Source organism: Mytilus edulis, chromosome 2 (assembly GCF_963676685.1).
Source record: "Mytilus edulis chromosome 2, xbMytEdul2.2, whole genome shotgun sequence".
Lineage (NCBI taxonomy): Eukaryota > Metazoa > Mollusca > Bivalvia > Mytilida > Mytilidae > Mytilus > Mytilus edulis.
In genome coordinates, this window is record NC_092345.1 from 49,560,699 (window position 1) to 49,588,301 (window position 27,603).

The 27,603-nt window shown below is 31.0% G+C and overlaps 1 protein-coding gene across 7 annotated transcripts in view; it reads left to right on the forward strand.

Annotated features, from left to right (window-relative positions):
• LOC139512370 (uncharacterized) overlaps positions 1–27,603 on the forward strand; it is a 67,477-nt gene that overhangs the window by 30,297 nt on the left and 9,577 nt on the right. Inside the window, exons 15-23 of one of the 7 annotated variants that reach the window (XM_071299954.1) lie at positions 655–724; positions 1,804–1,937; positions 3,178–3,244; positions 6,478–6,536; positions 7,255–7,302; positions 9,594–10,441; positions 17,878–17,976; positions 22,551–22,777; positions 24,547–24,570. In XM_071299954.1, coding sequence (XP_071156055.1) covers positions 655–724; positions 1,804–1,937; positions 3,178–3,244; positions 6,478–6,536; positions 7,255–7,302; positions 9,594–10,441; positions 17,878–17,976; positions 22,551–22,777; positions 24,547–24,570 — 1,576 coding nt within the window. Of the gene's footprint in view, positions 1–654; positions 725–1,803; positions 1,938–3,177; positions 3,245–6,477; positions 6,537–7,254; positions 7,303–9,593; positions 10,442–11,925; positions 12,058–17,877; positions 17,977–22,550; positions 22,778–24,546; positions 24,571–27,603 lie in introns of all 7 variants that reach the window. The other 6 variants (XM_071299955.1, XM_071299958.1, XM_071299959.1 and 3 more) reach the window with 6 other exon arrangements.

Sequence of the window (27,603 nt, forward strand, 5' to 3'; positions counted from 1 at the left end):
AGTTACGGATAACAGTGCGATTGTTTAACAAGGAACAGTAAACAATCCTTATAAAAAAACATCCTCATGGAAAACGTTTATTGTTTAAATTAAGTTGCGGTAGTTGTTCTTTCATGCACCAATTTAAAGTTAAAGATGGCTGCTATAATGAAACATAATGTTGCATAATACTGTACATATGTTGTTCACCATGCATAGATTTTCTTATCGATGCTATAAAAAACATTTTAAAGGGATCCTTCATGTACTACTATCTACTGCTGTAAGGGAACTAATTAACATAATATGACCCTTGTTTTTGCTAATACTATAGGGTTATTGCACGAATATTGGGGAATATTGTCCCGAGCTTGCGAGTGCAATATATGTTCTACGAGGGACAATATTCCTCAATATTCATGCAATAACCCTTTTATTGTATAGCAATATAATATTTGAAAGTAAAAATTGGTTTAATCTAAGATTTAAACGTTGATGACGTCATGGATTTTGAAGATTTATTGCACTAGTGCAATATTAGAATTTATTGCACGCTAACTTTTGGTTACGTTCTGTGGGAAATATTATATTGCTATACAATAAAAGAAATTATAACTCACATTATAAAGTATGTGCTATTGTCTAGTTCAAAATATTCTATTATTTTATAATCAGGTAACTTGTCTAACAAATGAAGGGAAATTTGAAAGTAAACCAACAAAGAAAAGGACAGCTAAGGATGAATGTAAGTTCAAAGATGTAACACTTTATAAATTTGCAGAATTGTAAAGGCAAAAAACTAGGCAAATTGAATTTTGATTGTAAAGGGCAATATTTAACAATTTTTATACTTCAGAATAGTAGACACACCAACTATAGCAATAATCATATGAGGAGATGTTGTTTCAACACATGGTTAGTCAACTAAGTTATTCTTTCCTGTTTATGAAGAAAAACAACACTTTTTTTATGTCTTCTCCATAATACCTAGAGTTGCTTTTCTTTGAGGTTAATTTACTTAAGTTATGATGTTTTGCTTCTGTAACTTGCAAAGAGGTAAATCTGAATTAAGAACTAACCCATGAGGATGGTCATATTAATGTGTCTTGAATCCAAGTACCTAGGGTGATATTTTCCAAGACATTAGAAAATTAAATGATGGACCATGGAATAAATTTGATTTGCAATCATATGAAAAATGTTGAAAACATATACTGAAAAAAATGTTTATTATCACCCACAGTTGCAATTTCTTTAAAGGAGATTTCATACTTGTCTATAGAAATAAATTAGATTTTCCCCTAACCATCTAAGTGAAGATTGACATTTTGCAGGACTGCCTCTTAAAATATTTAGATTTAAATCTCCTGACTGGAGGTTCACATGTAAGTACTTTCAATATTTCTTTGAGCACCAGATCTGCCAATGACATTCTGTGGTTAATCTCTTTTTTCTTTCTGAATTCAGGCTCTGCTTGTCTTGATGGCTGCTGTGAAAACTAAGTCTTGCCCAAACTCTCAATGGCAGAAAGAAGTTTTTGTAACTCTCTGATTTCTGCACACAGATTTTCTGAGCTCATGTAGACAAATTCTTATGATCGCCTTGTAAATTATGTTGTCCAATGTTGGGTTTAACCGTCGTTTCCAGCTATAAGAAATTAAAACGAGACAAGTTTCATGATTGTAACTTCTTTGTGTGGCTTCTTCTTTGCTGGAGTTGGTTGTGTATTATAAGTCTAATATTTGATGTCAAATATTCTTGGTAATTTGTATCACCTGTTTTATATTATATTTTTACAGAAACTGCTCATTGTTTTTCTTCCAGATGATTCTGATAGACCACCACTATATCAGCCTCCATCTGAAAGAAAGGACAGTTTAAGTGCTGACAAACCACAACCAATATTGGGAAAGAAAAAAACGAGTCTTCTTGATAAGAAAAGAGTTTCAAGTGCTAAAGTTTGTACTCATTTATACATGTCATTCCTTTAGTGTTGTTTAAAGCATGAAATAAATAAAATTATAATATATCATAAAATCTGTTTTCCCAATAGACAACTTTCGAGTTCGATGCATTTCCGTCAAAAACTCTGGTTTTATTGAACGTCATTTGTGCGTTTAGAGGCGTCGTCACTTCCTTTCAATGTTGAGCGAGTGGTTTGAAAACTATAATTCTATATTGTACAAATTATACGGCAAATTGAATTCTCAAAATTGACAATCAGCAATGCTGTTATTGGGGAATTGTCATTAAGTACCTACAGAACAACCATTATTTCTAGTTTATCCTACACAATGACAATCACTAAGACGCTTGATGAACGTAAATAGTGCAGGGATACAGGCGATCCCCTCTATCTGGTAAATGACGTCATAAAGGCGCGCATAATTGAAGAGTTTTTTCCAGTGACGGATGAACTCAAAAGTGGTCTATTTCACAAGACATCTTTAAAAAGGTGTAAGGTGTTGAAACTAAAATTTGTTGAGATAACATTCAAGTAAATCTGAGTGAAAATCACCTTAATCAAACTGTTTCACCTGAGCAATTTGAATTTTAGCTCTATGCCATCTTCACGCTATAGATGAATATTCACATTCAATTGGCTACAGTGATAACTATGTTTTTCATAGGGTAAAACTATATTCCTTACAATACCATTAAAATCCTGATTTAATTCAAACTTTACCACTCAAATAATTTGGTTCTAAGATATTCCATCTTTTATTTCCCAATGTAAATGTTGTCAGAAAGAAAATATTTATGTTGTAAACAAACATGTATTTGTACTGAAGAACATAGAAATGAAGCAAAAGTAGTCCCATTAAAAGTTGGCTGTAAAAGTAGTCCCACCGAAAGTTGGTTGGAAAAGTAGTCCCATTAAAAGTTGGTTGGAAAAGTAGTCCCAGTAAAAGTTGACTGTAAAAGTAGTCCCATTAAAAGTTGACTGTAAAAGTAGTTCCAGTAAAAGTTGGTTGGAAAAATAGTCCCATTATAAGTTGGCTGTAAAAGTAGTCCCAGTAAAAGTTGGTTGGAAAAGTAGTCCCAGTAAAAGTTGGCTACAAAAGTAGCCTCAGTAAAAGTTGGCTTCTCCAGTCATTATGAATTTTATTGGGCCATCGAATTTCTATTAATAAATTTATTTATCTTGTTCTTTTTCGTCATCTGTAATAACTATTATTAGCCAATTTTCATTTACAGCATCCGTCATACAAAGAAAGAAGTAGAACACCTGGCGATGCATCCATCGGTAACCGTCCAACATCAGGTTAGAATTATTAACTATGTTAGATAGTAAAAACTGTAGCTTGATGTCTATTCCTCTTGAAGTGAGCTCTATTCTTTTTTCATCAGAATTCTGGTTGTCACATTTGTCAGTCAGTGTGTTATAGGCTGTTTTCCTTCTATAGATTGGAATACTGTGGATTCACTTATTTTCATGGGTACCAATTTTCGTGGATTAAGGCAAACTTATATGTTTGTGGATATTTATTTTTGTGGTTTTGCTGAAGTTTGCATACGAGCCTATTCTGCCTAAAGGAAAGTTGTCATTCATTGAACAAATCATTTCGTGGTTCACCTATACTCTAAAAATCCACGAAAATTGGTATTCAACTAATTATAGTGAATCAGCAGTAGTCAAATTCATTTATTCTTTTTTCTTTCATAAATAATTGTTGTTTTTCATTTCTAAGGGAACTAGCTCCCCTTTTGTAATGGCTTTTAATCAATATACCAGACACAGGAGAGTTAACAATAACACTGATGTTTTATAATTTCTGTATAAGAAAGTACATTGTGTACCCTAGTACCAAATCTTGATTTCTATTTACTATTTCTTCACATGTTTTGTTCAATTATAATTTCATCACCTTAAAAAATAAAGGTGTTTTTTTTATTCTTTCAAGCTATATTTTTTTATTGTCATGCTATATTTTTTAACTGTAAAGCTAAATTTATAACTTTTTTCCAACTGCCATTGATCAAATGCACAGAAATTGAGAAATATCAGAAAAAAGTTATTACTTTTTATGCTAATTTGCATTTTAGAGCGATCAGTGTTACCAACATTGGTGTATAGAAAATAAAAATATCAGCTAAGTATTTGGAGTGAACCATGGCACAGAATAGTGAAAATTTTCTATTGTAGTGGACCAGAATCAGTACATTAACTGTCCTTTAGTTTATAGATAATGTACAATATCACCAGAGAGAAAATGTATTTTGTTTATTTAGAAGAACATTGATCACTGTTTTGTTTAACAGTTTGATTTTGATATAAGCTTGATTGTTTTTGAAAGTTTGCATTGTTTTTTTTCTCATTCAATTCATTGCATATTATGGTTGTGTTATAAACACATTTTAGTTGTGAATAAATGTATTTTAAATGCGTTTTACTATATGATTCAAGAAAGAAGATGTGAGGGTTATGTCAACGAGACAGCAGCCCAACCATTAAAAACAGTAAAACATAGAGGAGAACATAAATATTTTTTTACCAGTACCAATAGAACTAATAACTGAACACATAAATGATAATGTAATTGAAGATAAAAAATAAACTTTCCCTTAATGACTAGAAAAGTTACTGTGATAGCTGTTTAGCAGAAATATAAGAATTCAATAATTCTGATGATAGTATAAGACCAAAGAGACAAAATAAGTACTCTAATATGTAAAATTACACTGGAATAATAAAACTACCAAGATAGCCTTCAGTCAAGTAGTAAGTGTATATTTTTATACTTGGGGTGGCTGACATGTTGCTGCATGGTTAAGTCGCATAAAATAAAGAAATAGAGAAATTGTGTTTTACAATTGGTAACATAAATGCCATGTTAAAGAATTTATTTCCATTTTATGGTCAACTTATTCATGACTCAAAAAATATTCTTCAGCAACAACTTTAAATAAAGAAGAATAAAATCTGAACAGAATATTTAAGCTTCTAGGCAGTTACATCTTCTTTTTTTTTTTTAGTAAAATCAAGGATTTGTATAGTATACAAATCCTTGGTAAAATGAAATCCTTGAATTGGAAACATGGGGTTTATAGTGATTTTGTGAGTGGTATTATTTATCATGATTTTGAAACCCTCATTGTTATTTTATTAGTGCTATACAACCTGTACTTATATAAACATATTACCAGGTACAGGTATTTCAACACTGCATCCAATTTTCTTAGTTAATTTTTTAGAGCATATTTTTCAAAATTCATTTCTGTACAATTTAAACTCTTATAATTTAAACAGCTTTGCAGGAGTTCTTTTTTAATGAATCTTTAGGTACTGTGTAATAGCAAAATTAGGACTACACTAGTTTACTTGTTTCCTGCTAATTACAACATATTTGGCAGCTTTGATACAAATTCCTTTTTTGTACTTGCACTTCTTTCATTACCAATATTTTGAATACATTTTGTGTATATTCAACTATTCCTATATGAATTGAATCATATGTTAAAGATATTGATTGTTTTGGTTAAAAAATACCTATTACAATTAAGAAAAGAAAATGATCTGACTTCAAAGTTAGCACTACAAGACTTGAAGTCAATTCTCCAGTATGAATAAACATCATTAGTAAGGAGTGTGAATAGATCAGGTGGTCTCTAGGTAGTTCATTAAAATCTGCTAGTCATGATCAATTCATCTTTTCACTCACTAAGCGTATTGCTACTTCCGAGATGGCTGTTATTAGTGGTCATAGACAATGACCGATATGAACAATGTACTGTAGTAGGGTAATTCATTAAACTCACCCAAGTCACTTACAAAAAATAGTGAGGTTGTTAGCTTTTAAGTCTATTAGTATGCAAATATTGTTAAGTATCCACCTTCACTATGATTTACTTTAGAAACTTTTTATTTCATCAACGACCTTGTAATTTTATTGACATAACATTTTTTATTTTTTTTATTTTCCAAGAGATTTTGTTATGAAAGATATTGTTGATTCATGATTATAATGTGTAGTATGATAAAGAAACAGCTTTAATTGGCATACATACAATAGGTTTTCATTTTATACTATTGACCATATCCTTTACCATGTGTTACAGTTGCAACATACTTTCATATCATTTGAAAATCATATATAACCATTTTGAAGCACACGCTATGATCATGACATGTGATATATAAAAAGCAGGTGAATCTTTCATAACTTAATAGTACAACATACATGTATTATAATAATCTTTATCTTATAATTATTGTATTTAATTATAAGATAAAGATAATTATAATATGTTGTACTATTAAGTTATGAAAGATTCACCTGCTTTTTATATATAACATGATGATCATAGCGTGTGCTTCAAAATGGTTATGATTTTCAAAAGATATGAAAGTATGTAGCAAAATGTACAAAATTTGCTTTGCAGGAAAGGTAATGGCATTGCACTAAATGGTAGTAAGACCCCTTGCATGATAATGATTTAATTGATAAATTTCACTCCTTTTTCCTCTCTTTACAAGTTATATTTATTTATTTTCAGCCAAAAGTGAAACATCCTCAGCATTGCAAGAAAAACAGTCAAGTGAGCAACATGAAAACGTAAGATCAATTACAATTTTTCAATATTGATCAGTTTTTAGCAAGAAACATTTGTCTATACAATTTCATTATATTTCTAAATCTAAGTGATAATAAGGTGTTACTATTATTAAATATAAGGTTAAAAGTTATGAGATTTTTATGCCCCACTTTGGAGCATAATGTTTATTGTTCTGTGTGTCCTTCCGTCTGTCCCACTTCAGGTTCGAGTTTTTTGTTAAGGTAGTTTTTGATGAAGTTGAAGTCCGATCAACTTGAAACTTAATACACATGTTCCCTATGTTATGGTCTTTCTAATTTGAATGCCAAAAAGAATTTGGACCCCAATTTCAAGGTCCACTGAACATAGAAAATGATAGTGCAAGTGGGGCATCTGTGTACTATGGACACATTCTTGTTTCTGATTTAAATCGAAGGGATAAAACGGTGTTACTGTAATTCAAATACTACGGTAGGTTAAATGTTATGAGATTTTTGCTTAGAGTTATTCATTTAACATTAAAGGTAATAAGTTTGGACTAGCTTGATGAATGGGTATCATGAATTTGTAATAAATCTAAGCTTATCCAATTACATGTAAATCATTTTGACTTTATTGGGGGAAAACTGTTTTCTTTTGTTTAAAGAATGAAAGATTTGATTCTATAAAGCTGAAAACATAGTGTTTATTAATTTAAAGTTTTTATAAGTGGTAATTTGCTAATTATTATATATTTAGTACCAGCGACCTCTTAGGGTAACATTTGCAGATGACCATGAAGTATTGGTAGGTTGTATCAATAATATGGTAGTTTCACATGCAATGGACAACAGGTCAAACTCTGCTGACAGTTTTACTTCAAATTCTTACTATAATTTGAATGTTTCTGTTTGTAGAAGAGGAATTCTTTACCCTTCCAGAGTGCCTGATTTTACACTCTTACCCATTTTAAAGTGTGTACCAAGTAGAAAGAAGTATTAGAGTGACAAATTTAATAACTTTCAAAAGGAACAAATAAGTTTATAACCATGTTAAAACTTATAGTATTTGGTGAGATCACCTATGTAATACCTGTTACCCTCTTAAAGTTTAGAAAATTGTAATAAAAAAATGTTAAAACTTAAAAGAGAACTGTGTTTTATAAAATTTTATCTATTCAAATTTAGGTGTGTTTTAGGAAAAAAATTTACGCTCAAAGTCAATAAATAGGAGTTATAAACAGTTGTGATGAAAATATTAGCTTAATATAAAAAAAGAAGATGTGGTATGATTGCAAGTTCTGGTTTTTTCAATGACATTAAGTTGCAGGGATTTTTAAAAGATCCTGAATAAGCCTGGAGCATCCTGAAGCAAGTTCTGTCTTTTCAATGACATTAAGTTGTAGGGATTTTAAAAGGAAGTTTTGACCTGTTGTCCATTAGATATGATGCTGGTGCTTTCTGTTAGTATGTAAAGGAGAAGTTCTTAAGTTTGTGATAATGGCTTCCTGTCGCTATGAAACTAATTATGTTTTATATGTAGAGGGTCTGGTCATAATCAGAGCTTGTTGCATTTCTGCTTGGAAAATATATGTCTCTAGCTTATAAAACTGACTCTTTCAACAAGAGAGCCTTATGTCATCAATTAATAGCAACTGTTGTTTGTATCAATTTGAACTTATCAAATTACCATTATAAAACAATGAAATATTTTAAATTCTGCTTAAATATAATTTACCCATAGCTGTTACCTATGTGTGGTTTGCCTACAGACATATTATTAACTATGGGCTGATCTGGTAAAAAGTTTTTGGTTGATTTTAAGGTACTTGAAACCCATATACAATATTTTTTGGTGCTGAAATATGCCTACGATCAAATGATCCAAAGTAATTTATATACAAGTCACATCAAATGCACCACTTATTTATTTTTTTCTGAAACAGCCATTTATAAAATTAGAAGGGACATATTTTCAAAATTCAATCATTTTGTTAATTGTATTTACAAATTGATCACGGGAAACATTTTTGGTTATTGCTGTTATTATTAAGCTTGAACAAAAAGGCTGATTTTCCATAAAATCTGAAAGCAGTTATAAGTGTTGAAGTAATGAAGAAGATAAAACGTAAATGGTGTTTAGATAGTTCTCTTTTTTATATATGGAATTTAATTGTGTGTAATAAGATATTTTCCTCTATCTATGTGCAGCTACTTCCCTTTCTTACAGATATATTATGATTGTGTTTACGTAACAGTTAATTTTCTCCAATTTATACAGTTTGTCTACCCACTATTATTCAAGTTTAATCATAGCATATAAATATAGTTTTCTTCCTCAACTATTACATTAATCAAAAAGTAAAAGTCAAGTTTTTGAAACACAATTACACTTTAGAATAAGAAAAGAGTATTGTCTCTTGATATTCATTAGGTATATGCGCTCAGATCACTTTATACCTTCCAAAGGTCTTTAAGATCAGATAAATCAATTAGATAAAATTGAGAAAGGAAATGGTGAATATGTCAAAGCGACAACCACCCGACCATAGAGCAAACAACAGCCGAAGGAAACCAATGGGTCTTCAATGTAGTGAGAATTCCCGCACCCGTAGGTGTCCTTCAGCTGGCCCCTAAAATATGCATAAGCATATTTCAATTTGGCTTTTAGGGGACTGGAGGCAGTCCAAGTGGGTGTATGAATGAACTGTTACTTCCCCATATAGAATGAGTTTGTTGTCAAATTTGTTTAATATTTTATTAAATATTCCAGTTCTTGACTCCTGACAGAAAAGGTCTTTTTATAATCATTAATTTTAGCAACCACTTTATGCTATTTATCAGTCTTAAAACTTTCCATCATTTTCAGGATGATATCTTGATAAATGTGTGCAAAATTGAAATGAATCCTGCTTTGTACAGTGGATCAAAAGACTCATTGTTTGAGGGGAAAGCAACAAAAAAATTAGCTGGTAAAATGATGTAAAATTAGCTGTATGTACACAATTGATATACACGTACTCATAACTGTTGCAGTTATATTGTATTAGTAAGCCAAATGTCTCTTTGTTGTTTCAACCTTTTGCTTTTAATTTACAGCCACTGAGGGACCAAATAAGAGTTATTACTCCTAAGAAAAGTGACTCAAGACCAAATTCTCGAAAGCTTAACGGAATGTATTCACCGGCATTTAGGGATCAAAAGCATTATCAACAGAAACAAAATGGTCCGAAAACGGACAAGAGTTCAATGATGAAATTTACAGTACCATTAAGTCGTGTCTCAATGCAGGATGACCCAGATAAAACTTCAGAAGTTGTTCATGAAAGTATCAAACGTGGTTTATCATTTGTTGAACAAAGTAATAGTAATTCAATTAAAGTTGAAAGGTCAAGGACGTTTGTAAATAGTGGTAGATATAGGACTAGAGGTCAGAAAATTGAAGCTATGCTAGGTAATAGTACAAAAATTAACCCAGATTTGATACCTACGGCAGTATCTGTTGAAAAATTTAGTGTTCATCAAATTCCACCTAATGCTAATGTAGGAAGTACAAAAGATTCTTATAAACCAATTCTTAATGATCTGCCTCCTACAAAGCATAAACACCACAATAACGGTGATGTTAGAACATGTGATAAGCATCCAGAAAAAGTTCAAAGTTCAAATGAAAGATTACGAAATTCAATGGAAAGACATCATAGTACTTTAGATAATGTAAGGACCTCAACAGACAGAGTGCATAGTTCGTCTACAAGGACACAAGATAAAATGAGAAACTCACAAGAAATGAAACCATTACCTAAACCTAAACCTCCTAGTCAACAATATCTTAAAGAATCAGTTTCAAACAATCCTCTTGGTTCACGATCTCTTCCTAGTCCAAGAACCTCAAAAGAATATGCTAGAGAATTTGACCACCATGATCCAGAATGGCTGACAAGACGGTAAATATTAGATTTGTTTTTATTAAATAAGATTTGAAGAAACAAATCTACAGTTAAACTATATTAAAGATATTCTAACTCATACAGGCATTGCATTCAAGCTTCCATGTTTTTATGTCTGTGTTATGCATTTGTGATGTCACTGTTTTTGCTAGAGGCTCAGCAAGAAATATCATAACAAGCATCCTCATGTAATTTTATTTGTCATTATTTTGAATTGTTGTATTAATAAAGTAAAAGAAATTCAATGACATCCTGGCATATATCTTGGTGTGAAGATACTATGGAAATTCGGTGGTTTGAAAATTTAGTTACCTCCATGTGGAAATACTTTTGTTCTGTTGACAAATTTGTATAATTATTTTTGTTTTTACGAAGTTGAACCTACAATTCTAGGTTTTTCTTTGAAGACTATAAGTGAAAAAAAATAAAGTTTTAAGAAATCCATTGAAAATTAATTTTCAAAATAGATAAAATCTTTAAAAATTAAATGGTATTTAAATTTTACACTAAATTCAGTATAATCACTAAAATAAAAGAAGTAAGTATAAAAAGTGCAAGATTTACCCTAATCTCACTCATCTATTTTATCATTATGGATCAGTGTCCTAATCTGTAACCTGCTAGACAGATGAAAGCCAGTTTCAAATTACAGTTCTTTTTAAAATAAGCCTGTAAAAACATAGTTGTAAACCCTTAACTTACCAGTATATTATTATTTTGATATTTTAAAGCTATTTATTACAGTGTATTTTGTTCACACATATACTTTTCACACCTTATACATGTTTTTAAAGCCTACATTTTATACCTGAAAAATTGTGTCAACCAGTTATTTTTTTCAAATCATTCTTTGAATTGTTTTCATTTTTTTGGTTTACCACCAAAACCATAGACATGTTATGTTAACCAATTTTCATGCAACTGATCAGTCAAGTTTGATTTTTGTTCTAGAAGACCTATTTAAACAATTTTTCTAGATCATGGAACAACTTAAAAATTGGCCATTTCATAATCTAAAGGACTATGGGTAATTTTTTTGTTCGTACCCCAAAATGAAAATAACGTCACGTCATTGGTTGAACTTCCATTGTTTTGGACGTTTTGAACCAATCAGAACGTTTTGGTGTACACTTTTGAAATTATTACCCAGAATGCATTAGATTCTGAAACGGCGAATTCATGAGTTACATATTAGCTTTTTTTATTCAACACAACATATTGATAATTCTGAAAAAATAGCTCTAATGAACTAAAGATCAGAATGTGTTTCTTAGCAGAAAATTTGTTTCTACATGAATGGTTTTGGTTGTAACATGATCATTTAGCATCATTTAATGCAATAATACACTTTCTGTTAACCTTTTTAATTATTTATATTTGGAAATTATATTCTGCCAGTCTGCTTTCATTAGCATTTAACCAAGAGCTAATTTATGTATGTGGTTAGTTTGTGTATGATTTTATTACTTTTGGGTTTTCAGCTTCTTAGATATTCCTACTCGGATCCCAAAGAATTTTTTGTCCCCATCAGGACACCCTAGTGACAGTTCTTACTTCCTGGATATGCAGGAAGCATTTATCCAGCGGCAAAATACTTATGTAAATTCCCACAGGTAAAAAAGTGCAACACGTTTTTTGCTAGCTTCAGTAGAATAGTATATATTCTATATATGTATTTATTGGAGACATAGGACTCTTATAGTGTAGATTATTTTTTTTTAACTTTTATTAACAAAACAATGCTTGTAATTAAATATAGCTTATAATTCTTTTTCATCAAATGGATTAAATATTCATATTAACAAATGATTAATCAGTGAAAAAGTAAAAAAAAAATTTATTGATTTTTTTTTTTAGAGGACTTAACCTTTTTAAAAACAAATTCTAAACAATAATGGAATTTTTCTTTCATTTTTAGCTCACCTGGCCGGAAGGGCCAAGTGAGCTTTTCCCATCACTTTGAATCACTCCGTTTTCATCATTGGTTTTGATCATTATAGTTATGCCTTAGCTTACTTTGTTCTTTTAATCCATCTAATTATCCTTATTAAAAAAAATTGATGTAGCTATTTTTTACAGTACTGTCAACATCAATTACAATGCTAGAAAATATATGAATTTAACAAAAAGTACAAAGCTCTTTTAAAGTCAATAGAAAACTAGCAAGTTCTTGATGGGCCTAAAGGAAAAACATGTCAGATATAATCCACCTTTACCATAGGGCAAGGATGGAAATGACGTGGGTCACCATACATTGATCATACACTTTGGTTTTTTATGTCTCCATTTTTTTTTAAATATGGTAGCACATTATAGATAGCTTGGGTGGTGTGTACTGTTAGTTGTTGGGTGTACCATACTTTTTCTGCTGTACAACATCTCCGGATGTACTTTTTCTGCTGTACAACATCTCCGGATGTACTTTTTCTGCTGTACAACATCTCCGGATGTACTTTTTCTGCTGTACAACATCTCCAGATGTACTTTTTCTGCTGTACAACATCTCCGGATGTACTTTTTCTGCTGTACAACATCTCCAAAATATTTATCTCAGTTTTATTGTATTTCAAGTTTGTACTCTATTTTTTGATATCCTAAGAATTTATGTCCATACAGTGCACTCACTAGTGTTTCAACACTTTGTATAGTGGTTAGATATATTCCTTTTTGTGTAGTGGTAAAATATATGACTTTTTGTTTAGTGATAAAATATATAAATTTTGTTTAACAATATATTCAATCTAGCTCGCACCAGGTGATTTAGCAATGATGCTGCAAGATTCACTGTGAAATGGGGTATTTTTTGGTATATTACCAATGAAATCTGCAATATTTACAGAGATTCTGCATTGGCAATTATACCCTGATTCAGTAGCATTGTTGTTGTTTTACGTTCCATATGACATTCAGATTAGGGAAATTACTCTTTTCCCCAGAATCTGTTGAAGTTACTTAGCCATTTAAATTTTTGCAAATTATGTTATCCTATTGAATAAATAGCTATTGCTCTCAATGGAAACTTTAAATTTCTCCTTGAGAAACCAATCATTCATTGATTAATTTAAAAGTTGAAGCTCAGTGAAATAAACTAGTCAAGGATATCCATGTGGATTTTAGTTCCAATAACAATTTTACCAATAAAAAATAATGACACAATGTGTGTTATGTTGTATTTATTTACAATACCAATTAATTTATTACATCTGCAATACTAGTTTTATTGCATATAAGGGAAATGTTGACTGCATTACTATATCTTCTTTAATTATAGAGACTATAGAGCCAAAATAACCTGAAATAGTCTACATGCAATAATTCACACTTTAATTTGATTATACCTTGTCATTTTTTTTTATGGGTAGTCTAAAATGCCAAATTAATGCAATAGACAACTTTCGAGTTCGATGCATTTCTGTCAAAAACTCTGGTTTTAGTGAACATCATTTGTGCGTTTAGGGGCGTCGTCACTTCCATTCCAATGTTGAGCGAGTGGTTGGAAAACTATAATTCTATATTGTACGAATTATTCGGCAAATTGAATTCTCAAAATTGACAATCAGCATTGCTGTCATTAGGGAATTGCCATTAAAGGGAAACTTCGCAAAAAAATCAAAAATTGATATTATGTTTATTCTGTATAAAAATGCTCAAATTCATAGATATTAAAGTTTTATTCTGCTAGATAAGAGATCACCATCGATTTTAAATTTAGAGTATCAATTCTCTGCTGTCAGCCATTTTGTCACCTTCTCCGATTTGCAGTCACGATATGTCTAAGGACCAAAACTACAGTAACCCGATGTAGTCGTAATTGAGTGTCGATATCTCGTCAATTGTACGGTTGTTTTATCCGACTAGTTAACTAGTTAACTTACTTGATACGGAAAATTTTCTTCTTTTCTTTTTAAATAATCATGATCTGTTATCTTTAGACTGATAATATAGGAATTTAATAGTGAAAAAGTCAAAATTTCAAATCATAAATAAGTCTTCCGTGAAACTTGAATTGTTTTCGGAAATCTAATTAGTTCATAATTCTTTTATGTAATAAACTTTATTCAAATAAATTAGGATCTTCGCTCCACTGATCACCCGCATGGCTAAAGGTATTACTCCCAAAGATATTGTAGGGGTGTGAGGTGACACGTCCAGGTATTCAAGCGATTTCCTGTCGAGTTTGCAAATTCATGCATCGTTTCACTTCTTAGTGTATTGATAAGTGTACACGGCCGATAACTTATAACTTTCCATTTTGAACTATTAGGTGTATAATATACATCTCTATCTTGCGTGTCCGAAAGTAATATTACTAAACTCATACGCTTGTTTATGAATAACATTTCTGGTAAAAAGAAAATTATTTATAAAAATATAAATAATACCAAAAAAAAAACAAACAGATTTGATGAAATAAAAATCTATATACGTATTTTTTCCAAGGGTAAATTTGGTAAAATGTAATATATACCCGTTGTCAATGGTGAAGGCCAGAAATATTGATTTAAAAAAATGTACGCACTTGTCGACCATTCTTATATACGCCTGGATTATAAGTTACGGACCTTTAGAGCAAATTAAAACATATACATGTATACATAGAACATAAGAAAGAAACATACATTTTGCGTAAATTGGGGTAAAAGTTTTGTAAAATGACAAGTCCACGTATGCCAACAGTATGTAATCATCAAATGACGATCTAGACTATAGTATACCAAAAGAAGAAGAAGAGATTTAAATACAGGTCGATATATAACTTTATTTGGCTCATCGAAGTTATGGACATTTATATATCAATTAGATTGTTCTCGAAAAAAGGAAGAAATTCGCCATCATCACAATTGTTCCGACATGCATGTAATATATACGCAACTGGAAACACTAATACCGAGGGATGTGAATATTTTCCAGGAAAACTATAGAGTATCAAAGTTTCAAATCAATTTCGGGATTTTTTTTCTCTCTTGATATTCAATGACAGCAATTTAAAGAATAAACTGCTTGTCCGTTTTAGTGGTATTCTTGCCAGTTGAAACAGACTTATAATTACATTAAAAAATAGGGAAAGATGACATTTAATTCGTTCATTTTTTTTAATACATCGTTGGTCAAATAGCTAAAGTATTATATAGTTACGGTGTGAGACAAAGAGTATTTTAAGAAGGACATTCCCGATTATGTATAAATTTTGTTGATGTTTTTCACACTTGAAAAGCATATCTGTTCGTAATTTGTTGATTCCATTCCAATTAGATCCTTTAATTTCCTGTCAATCTTTTAAAACATCTTTTTTTCAAATATCTGAAGTATTCATGTGTTGTGAGATTTAAAATATTTTGATGAGCAGTTTAATTCCTAAATAGGTAATTAAAGATCACTTTGGATGGACTAAATTATATAATTGCAATTGTTAATGATCTGTTTGAAATATTTAAGGCTGCCGTTCCTAATTTGAAATAGTACAATTTTTAGTTCATAAACTCGTGTTTAGAAGGCTATTTTTATTTATAAATTCTTCAATTAAAATAATTCAGTATTTTATCATTACTAAAGTAATCAAAAGTCATAATTCATTAAAAGTGATCTTATGCAAAATATAAAAATATACAGCTATCCAGTTATTGTGCGATCTTATTATTCCCGTTAATTAATTTTAATTAATTTTTTTTACATTCATGTGTCTGAAACTTTGTCTGACTCCCGTTTACAATTGATACGAAATGTTGTTCACACCTGAAATGCCAGTGAACCGTGACGCCTAGAATTCACTGAATGAGGATCAAAAGATTAGAATTACATAATGCTAATCTTTTAATTACCTTGAGTTAAACTACGCATTCCACATTCTTTAGGTGTCACAAAACAATACACATTTTATTGTTTCCACCGTACAAGCAAGTGAAAATGATTGCTGGAATGAAGCAAAAAGGTCAGAATACAAACATGTATTTTTAATACACTATCGATCATGTCAGTTTCGTATGTTTGTTTAAAGTATTTTTAGAAAAAAAATCATAAAAATGTTCTATTGTATGATTTGCTTTTTTTTTTTATTAAAATTCGTTTTAAAAAATCCACACGATCTTATTTTAAAAGTTGCATGGCTATCACTTATTTTTCGTTGGTTAATAGCTACACCAAAAGTCGTCGATGCGCTTTAAATCGCGTTATTAGATGGTTAACGAACAAGACTTAAATGAGATATTTTCACTCCCGGCATGCATCAAAGACTTAAACTACGTCACATAAGTCGGAAAGTTTCAAAAAATAAAATTAATAATTCCCAATTTTATTCTTTATTAAATTTCATATCAAAATAAAACTTGGTGAATATGTTTTTTATGGTATTATGAACATAATAAGATGAAAAGTGAAAAATCGTGAATTATCCCTTTAAGTACCTCCAGAACAACCATTATTTCTAGTTTATCCTGCACAATGACGATCACTAAGATACTTGATGAACGTAAATAGTGCAGGGATACAGGCGACCCCCTCTATCTGGTAAATGACGTCATAAAGGCACGTATTATTGACAGATTTTTTCCGGTGACGGATGAACTCGAAAGTGGTCTATTAGGTTAGTCTTGATCGTTAAACACCATGAAGTTGTAGTAAAACCCATGCTGCAAAAGTCTAAAATGCCAAATTAATGCACTTAGGTTAGTCTTGATCGTTAAACACCATGAAGTTGTAGTCAAACCCATGCTGCAAAGACAATTATAAAAGGCACCAAATGATATGTAAAACACTTCCATTTGATTTATAAGAAAACTAAAGATTGGTTTCTTCTATCAAAAACACATAGTAAAACCTCCATATTATAGACTGTCAACCTAAATTTGAACATGATAGGTATATATATATATATATGACTAATGTTTTAAAATTGATAAAATAAAATGTTAATACTCTTACAATTTTCAATATTCAACAATATCTTAGATTTAAAAACTTAAATGAAAATAATACTTCTTGATTATAAGGCTACCTACTAACCAGGCTAACTGAAAGATAAAAAATATGAATTTGAAAATGTCTGTCAAACTATATGTACACAGGAGCTCAAGAGCCCCTCGCAATCGGACATTTTTTTTCAACATGTAATAGAAGTGTTTTCTTATGTTGTTTTGTTACACAACAGTCCCAGGTAAGTTTAGGGTTGAGCATTTTAACCCCACTGCATTGTTTATGTGCCTACCCCAAGTCACATAACATTACCAAAAGTCTATGTTAGACAAGGATTTGAATAAACAAAGGGCCATTTATTTGAATGTCATGATGACAATGGACACATATCTGAGGTAAGGACACAGATTTGAGACCAAACATAGATTTGACTCTTACAGTATACTTATATATATACACACTGAAAAATACGTGAAAAATGAGTTTGCTTGTGTCATTAATTTGATTGTTGTTAATATATACAGAGTAAGCCCAGCCAAATCCAATAAGTCTAGTGACTATGACAGAAGCTCTAGAGAATCCTCCGTTACAAGACTTCCAAGCATAACCCAGAGAAATAAGAGGTTTAATTTTACAATTTGAAAAGGCCAGTCAGAAGTCTTTAGTTTCTCTCTGGATTTGTAATCTAAATTTTCATGAAAAAATAGAATTCAGTGTAATTGTGAATGTCTAAGAGCCTTAAATGAATATACTTCATATGTTGTTTGTTTTTCCTTCTGATGCTAACAAGGAAAACAAGTCTTCAGAATGATTATATATGAATACATGAATAATGAATTTTTACAATTATCTTTCAATTTTATTTTATTTTGGATGAGTTTTATACCATCTTAAAACTTTAGACACATGTTAGATCAGGACATATTAGCTAACAATCATATTTGGTAATCTTGGCATTCCATTATTCTGGTACACCCATTAAAACAAGGGTATAATTTATATAAAAATTGCGGAACTTTTGAAACTAATTATCCAAATTTTCTATATTTATTGTATGATTTTGAAAAAAAATGAACCAAAAGCCAATCTTAAACTTATTTTCAGATTATTCTCACATTATTTTAACAGTACTACCAAAATATTGCATAGGTTTGGCAAAAAAAAAATTTATTTAGAAACTTTGTTGGTTTTGATAATCATGAATCAATAATTTAGTATTGAATTTATAATTTTTCAACAACTTTGTTTTTTAATAGTCATGATAATGAAAGCTTTATCTAAAAGCTAAGAAAACTCAACAATTTATTGTTTTATGGAAAAAATGTGAACTTAAAAACAATATTGGAACAAGAATATATTTTTCATTCTTATATTTTTGCAATTCTAACTTTGTTCCAGAAATAAAATATAAAAAAGCAGAACACTGCAAGGCACTGTTCCAGGGAGAAACTAAAGACATTTAATGTGACCAGTCTTTGACACAGAGTTGTTGGAATTTAGCACTTTCTGACAATATTAACATTGATTCCTTTCTGTTTTGTTTAGTGTGGAGATTTTATTTTTTTAAACTTTAAATTTGGTGAGTTTTTTTAGTCTTTTCATAATTGCATGTTAAAATGTATATACTGACTTCATTTATAACAATATGTAATTTGGCATGAAAAAATAACAATGTATTTATTTAACAAATGAGACTTTGATACTACAAGTCATTTTAATGTGCGTATTGTTATGCGTTTACTTTTCTACATTGGCTAGAGGTATACGGGGAGGGTTGAGATCTCACAAACATGTTTAACCCCGCCGCATTTTTGTGCCTGTCCCAAGTCGGGAGCCTCTGGCCTTTGTTAGTCTTGTATTATTTTAAATTTAGTTTCTTGTGTACAATTTGGAAATTAGTATGGCGTTCATTATCACTGAACTAGTATATATTTGTTTAGGGGCCAGCTGAAGGACGCCTCCGGGTGCGGGAATTTCTCGCTACATTGAAGACCTGTTGGTGACCTTCTGCTGTTGTGTTTTTTTTGGGGTTTTTGGGTCCGGCGTCCGTCGTCGTCCAGCGTCGTTAACTTTTACAAAAATCTTCTCCTCTGAAACTGCTGGGCCAAATTTAACCAAACATTGCCATAATCATTATTAGGGTATCTAGTTAAAAAATTGTGTCCGGTGACCCGCCCAACCAACCAAGATGGCCGCCATGGCTAAAAATAGAACATAGGGGTAAAATGCAGTTTTTGGCTTGTAACTCAAAAACCAAAGCATTTAGAGCAAATCTGACATGGGGTAAAATTGTTTATCAGGTCAAGATCTATCTGCCCTCAAATTTTCAGATGAATCCGACAACCCGTTATTGGGTTGCTGCCCCTGAACTTGTAATTTTAGGGAATTTTTGCTGTTTTTGGCTATTATCTTGAATATTATTATAGATAGAGATAAACTGTAAACAGCAATAATGTTCAGCAAAGTAAGATTTACAAATAAGTCAACATGACCAAAATGGTCAGTTGACCCCTTTAGGAGTTATTGACCTTTATAGTTATTTTTTAACCATTTTTTCGTAAATCTTAGTAATCTTTTGCAAAAATCTTCTCCTCTGAAACTACTAGGCCAAATTAATCCAAACTTGGATACCAACCAAGATGGCCGTCATGGCTAAAAATAGAACATAGGGGTAAAATGCAGTTTTTGGCTTATAACTCAAAAACCAAAGCATTTAGTGCAAATCTGACATGCGGTAAAAGTGTTTATCAGGTCAAGATCTATCTGCCCTGAAATTTTCAGACAAATCAGACAACCTGTAGTTGGGTTGCTGCCCCCAAATTAGTAATTTTAAGGAAATTTTGCAGATTTTGGTTATTATCTTGAATATTATTATAGATAGAGATATACTGTAAACAGCAATAATGTTCAGCAAAGTAAGATTTACAAATAAGTCAACATGACAGAAATGGTCAATTGACCCCCTAAGGAGTTATTGTCCTTTATAGTCAATTTTCAACAATTTTTATAAAATTTGTAAATTTTTACCAACATTTTCCACTGAAACTACTGGGCCAAGTTCATTATAGATAGAGATAATTGTAAGCAGCAAGGATGTTCAGTAAAGTAAGATGTACAAACACATCACCATCACCAAAATACAATTTTGTCATGAATCCATCTGCTTCCTTTGTTTAATAGTCACAAAGAGCAAGGTGAGCGACACAGGCTCTTTAGAGCCTCTAGTTTGGAATTGCAAGAGTTTTGGACAGGGACAGAAAAGCAAATACCCCAAAACAATCTTGTTCTGTAAACTTGATTTATCAATGTTATTGACTCCATATTCATCATTAATGATATTGTCATAATTTTACTGAAATTGCCATTTTCACATGGTAGTACAATTGAATTAAATAGCACATCATTAAAAAGTTGATGAAATAAGCATTTGTATATACACATGGTCATTATATAGAGTCAAACTCAATTCATGTCCTTTATGAGTCAATTATGCAGGAGTTTTTGTTCAGCTTCTGAATTTATTAGTAAAATGTAATTTTATTCTACTTTTTTAATGTGAAATTGCAAAGTAAGTGCCAGAAATGTCCCTCTTGCATTATATTTTACCTTCTCTTAAATTTTGGTACATGTACCCATACATTATTGGTAGTAACAGTCAAGATAAGATCTATTCAACGATAACTTGATTGAGTGCCTCATGCAGTGACAAATTGGCTGTTCGAACCTTTTGCAGTACTATTTTGGAATTTCTTAATACCTCATGATCAACATTAACCTATATTTGAAAAAAAATAAGAGCTTGAATTTGACTCCTAAAATTCATAATCATATATAAGAAATTTCTAAGCATTAAAAATACTTCTAGCATCAATGGAAAGAAGCTGTTGTAAATCAATAATATTTATATGTTATACAAACATTTTCAGTTTCATAATCAAGATTAAAGGAAGTAAAAAGACCTTAAGTAGACAACAATTAAGTTAAAGCCAAATTTTACAAGGCATAAAAAGTAACAGTTGAGTATAGCTACATATCATAATGCTCTTCAATTGTAGCAAATCTGTTTTAAACAGTTCTACTGCCAACTAAACGAAATTTAAATAGTGAATTTAAGTTGAATTTTAGTTTCAGGAAAGACTTTCTGGAAAGGGATATAGGTTACTTTTGATTCATTATTATTTTATGGACACAAATTTTCATGGGTTTCGTTGGTACAGGTGACACACAAAATCAAATGTTCAACGAATTGCAAATTTTCTATAGACTTTATATGAAAAATAATCAAATCCAAGAAAATGGAAGTTTTCCTCCATTAATGGAAATTGATACCCACGAATCTACAGTATTTGTTATTCATTAAATCATATGAAACTTAAATCTAGGGACAATATTATGGTTTGAAGAACTAAGATTTTACATTTAATAGTAATGATTGGTTAGATTTGCCTTTTTTTACACTAACAATTTAACATCTAGTCAACTGGACTTGTTTGTATCTTTATACTTATACTGTATTCATATTTATAGCTTTAGCATCATTTCATTTAAGAGGGCCCTCATGGGGTTTTTGATTATGTGATTACTTGGCCGTTTTTTAATGATTATTTGATTATTAAGCCAAATATTTCATGATTATTTGATTACCTAGGACTGTATTTTTAGTTTATGATTATTTGATTACTAAAGATAAGCAAATATTTAATGATTATGTGATTATATTGGCAAAAAAATGGTGATTATGTGATTACTAGGACCCCCCCCCCCCCCCCCCATGAGGGGCCTCAATTATATCCATATTATTTTGATTGAACAGGCTGACCTTGAATTTTCTGTTTTTACATAATTTGTTTTTATTTGTTCCTAGTATATTTTAATTATCTTCTGTTTCAATGCTGATATATAAGACAAATCACCTTTTATCATATTCAAGTCAAAAACTTAAGATGCTTAGAATAATATGATATTTTAATATATTGATACGTGACAATTATGACCCTATTCTAAAAAAAATATAGAAATTATATCTACATAAGTAAAGGAGGCTCAGTATATCTCAATAAAATGGTAGAAATAGTAACCCAAGAGCAAAATAAAATCGAGTAAAACAACAGTGTATTGTATAACATAAAAAGACTACCAGCTATTTTGTTTGTTTCTTAATGAGATGTTATATCATGCTGTTTTTCCATCTTTCCAGACCTCTTAATAAGAAATCCATGGAAAGGTTAGGATCAAAGAGTACAACAAGTTCCTCCATTCCATTAGTCCCTAATGCTACCTTTGGTTTAGACCTACCAGATAACAAGACCCCACAGGCTGAATGGAACAGTAAATTTATACCCATGCAGTTACGAACTCAACCAGCAAACCTCGGAATGAACCAGTTACAGAGGATGAATACAATAATAGCTGATCATAGAGGAGGTAGTTCAATGTTTCATGTTTATTTAAGGAATGACTGTAATATTTTTCTGTCTATGAAGAAATAACATCAAAAATGCTATGCACACTGAATAACCAACAGCACCTGAGGTTATTTGAAAGTGTGCACAACATTTTTTATGTTATTTCGAATGCAAAGAAAAAATATTACAGTCATGCCTTCTAATTTAATTCTAAATTCCTTTTTAAGCCAGAGCAAATCATGAAAAAACGTTGAGGACATCAGGGTCACATGACAAAATTATGTCTATGAGATGATAGACGTGTAACCTCCAAAATTGAATTATTAAATATGACCAATGTAAAGCTAAACTTCCAACTGACCTGTATTCGTTAGGGTCATCATCTTGTGAAGGACAGCAGTCCTTTTGCGCCAATTACTGTATTTCAGGGGTATCATTTGCGCCAATTTGTTTTTTCCAAATGTATTAATTGGGCCAATATTTTCGGAACTCATTAGTGCCAATTTACCTGTACACATATCTATCATATTTATTCTTATTTTTGCCTTAAAAAGTATCATATGCTCAGAGATATTTCACCAAGAAGATGAGCATCTGGAGAGAAATGACTTAAAATGCATTAGACAATCAATGTACAGAGAGAGAATAAAAGTATTGCGTTGCAGAATATTAAATACAAGATATGCCAAAAGAGGTGAAAATATAAGCTTTTGCTAATTATGTTTTAGCCACATATGTTGATAACACAGTGCTTTGTTCTCACCATGCATATGGGCTGAAACTATCTACCACAAGACGTACCAGTAATGGAGCAAAAGCATTACATAGGAATTATTATGAACTATTTTATGCATTTCATCCTCCAATGTTTGTGTTTTTGGACAATAAAGTGAAGTAACAAGCTACTACATACATTAAATAGGGAAGTACCCATGCAGCAGCAGTAACAAGAAAGTATGTTGAAGAAAAGGAAACATTTGCTGTGTAAAAAGTGTGTGTTCCAAGGAGGAGAGAAGTCATTTTTCTTCTAATTGGCGCAATCATATGTTTTATTATTGGCGCAAATGATACCATGTAATTTTAAAACAGGTGGTGCAAATGTAGCATTGGAGAAAAAAAGTTGTGGCGCAAAGGGACACATTTTTGCCGCAAACGGATCTCTCCCTTGTGGACATGTTCAAATACTGTTTTAAATCAAATCTTTCAGAAATCAGACAACTGTGTGAATTTGTAATTTGACCACAGCAAAGTTTCCCTTCCCTTTAGAAAGTATTTACTTTAGCTTTTTATATGCTTGCAATGGAAAAGAAGGAATGTCATTAAATAAAAGTCAAAACCTTACACCTCATTTATCTGCACAGAAAATTATTACCAAATCTCAATAATGCTAATATTGTACATCTTACTTACATAAAGTGTAATATCAACATTTTGCATCCTATAATAGACAAAAACAGAAATAAGTTCACAATCTATTTGTGACAATCACAGATTCATTGATACCACTTTTATAAAGTTGTGTGTATTGTACTGTAAATTTATAGTGTGTCATTTTTGCCAGATTTTATTTTCACATTTTTTTGTACTCAGAGTGGCTTCTTTTTCCATAAACAAGTTAAATTGTTGAACTTCCAACTCAAGCATGCAGTCCCATACCCAAATGTGTGTTTTGTTAAAAAATGTAATGCTACATCTAATGCAAAAGTAAAAACACTTATACGCGTTAAGTTTAAATCCAATTTTACTGAACCAGTTATATAACTCTACTCAATTTGAAATGAAATTCAGGATACCCAATTGACCAGAAGAATCGTGAGTATATTACCCAATCCACCCAATGCTTCTATATATATCTTCAACACAGCCTTAACCCATTTTTAATGGTATTTAAAAATGGATGCATTTTGGTCACACAGATCTTATTTCTACTGGACTATATATTGACTGCTGCAGTTTTGCTTGCTTATTTACTTATAATTGCATGAGGCATGGTTGTGTGTCCACCAGGTTTATAATTAGAAATCTATACTATCCAAATTTGAACTTGAACTTATGCAGCTATTATATGGATGGCAAAAAAGGTTGACCATCTCCCATCTAATTGGGAAGAAAGGATAAAGTACTCAAATTAACACACACATGACAAAACCAAAAGCAAACAGCTCTTTTATTCTATTCTTCATCTCAAAATTATGATGAGGCCTAAAACACAGAACAAATGCTATGCTCATGTCTGACTGCAAGGTTTAAGACTTCACCTAGCACCAATTTGATGGTTTTTTTCTTGTATACTGCTGGTAAACTAAAACATACAAAAAATACACATACAACTGTACATGTTGGTATGTAATTTAGGGTTTATATTTTATAGATGTTTTGTACTTTTCTATATTTAGCATCTGTGAACTATGGACACATTCTTTGTTTATTTATTAATACTTTGAATGAAGACATGATAAGATATTCCAAGATTTTTCTACAATAATCATCTACGCGTCTGATTATTTGTATATCATACCTTGTCATTTGAAAGCAAAATGTTTATTTCACAGCCTACACTCATTTCTATACCAAAGTATAAGAAAATAAAAGGAAAGAATTAATTATTATGACAGTAGCAGTCTGTCTTTGTTTTAATGTTTGTGTTTTTATCTTATTTTATTTTGCTTTGTATTATGAGTAAGCTAAAAGCGTAGTACGGAGTGTATTCATATGAGCATTGCCCATTCCTTTCTTTTTCATTAATTAGATTTTAGGCTAGTTATACATATTTATCATAAGAAAATAGCAGAGACTTTTGTTCAGAAGTGAGATGTATCAATGATTTTTCAAATGTTGAAAGTCGCAGAAAGAAAGACTGAAAGTTGCTTTCCAGCTTCAGTAAACTGGTGGCAACGACAACTACATCAACAATTGTTAAGCTTTCTGCTTAAGTTAGTTTGATATATAGGAACAATCTCAACGAGCCATAAAATTTATTAATGCTGATGTGGCTGAATTACTAGTGGCTGGGTGAGGTTGGGTTCTAGAGGAGTCTGTGTCCCAATTTTTTGTTATGTTTAAATGATTTTTTTTTCAGATTTTCCTGCATTTTTATTCAAAAGACATGTAAATAGCATATATACAATTGGTTAATTTAAAAACTGTATCATCCGATATTTACTCAAGTTGATAATAACAATAAAACAACACTATAAATTGTTGAAGAGCTATATATAATCTACGGTCAATTTTGCCACTAGGATTTTGAAACCTTTAAGTTTCTTAATCATTTCTAAATTAGTAAAAGGATAGTTAAAGAAAAATTTGTATAGTAAATCATGACTTCTTAGCTGGGAAGGGTGGATCAAGTGAACCCCGTGTCCATTTTTAGCTCATCTGGCCCAAGCCAAGTGAGCTTTTCTCATCACTTTGTGCCCGTTGTCCAGCGTCGTTGTCGTCGTCGTTTACTTTTACAAAAATCTTCTCCTCTGAAACTACTGGGCCAAATTATACCAAAATCATTGGTGTATCTAGTTTAAGAAATATGTCAGTTGACCTGGCCAACCAACCAAGATGGCCACCATGGCTAAAAATAGAACATAGGGGTAAAATGTAGATTTTGGCTTATATCTCTGAAACCATAGCATTTCAGAGCAAATCTGACATGGGGTAAATATGTTTATCAAATTTTGCCATTTTTGGTAATTATCTTAAATATTATTATAGATATATAGGTAAACTGTGAACTGCAAAAATGTTCAGCAAAGTATGATCTACAAATAAGTCAACATGATCAAAATGATCAATTGACCCCTTATGGAGTTATTGCCCTTTACAGTCAATTTTTAACAATTTTTGTACAAAAATGTTCTCCTCTGAAACTACTAAGGCAAATTTAACCAAACTTGTCCACAATCATCATTAGGGTATGTAGTTTAAAAAATAAGTCTGCTGACCCAGCCAGCCAACCAAGATGGCCTCCATGACTAAAAAAGAACATAGGGGTAAAATATAGATTTTGGCTTATAACTCTGAAACCAAAGCATTTAGAGCAAATCTTTTAATCAATTTTACCAATTTTTCTTAAATTTTTGTAATCTTTTTTGTAAAATCTTCTCCTCTGAAACTACTAAGACCAAATGTAACCAAACTTGTTCACAATCATCATACATTGAAAGAGTATCTAGTTTAAAAAATGTGTCTGATGACCCTGTCCGCAAACCAAGAAGGCAGACATGGCTAAAAAAAGTACATAGGGTAAAATGCAGTTTTTGGTTTATATCTCTGAAACTGAAGCATTTAGAGCAAATCTGGCTGGTGTCAAAAATGTTTATCGGATTTAGATGTATCTGCCCTGAAATTTCAGACAAATCCGACAACCAGTTGTTGTGTTGCTGCCCCTGAGTTAGTAATTTTATGGAAATTTTGCAGTTTTTTGCTATTATCTTAGATACCATTATAGTATTTAATGATATCTTATACTATAAATTATGATTTTAACCTTATATTACATGATTTCCAAAGCATCAGTTAATACAGGTGAGCGACACAGGCTCTTTAGATCCTCTAGTTTTAATGTATATTGGGCTTTAAAAGAGGTTTTACGACATAAGTGGGTTTAAGAAGGATGTAAATATTAAATCAATTTTTCACTCGAGCCTTTTCGCTTAAAGACTTTTTTGTAAGCATCCAGACACATTATAACTGGTTTTAACAAACCATTATTTTCAAAACCTGTATAAAAATTAAAATAACAAAAATAACAAACACCGAGGAAAATTCAAAATAGAAAGTCTGTAATCATATGACAAAATCAAAAGCTCTAGCTAACACATCAAATGAATGGATAACAATTGTCATATT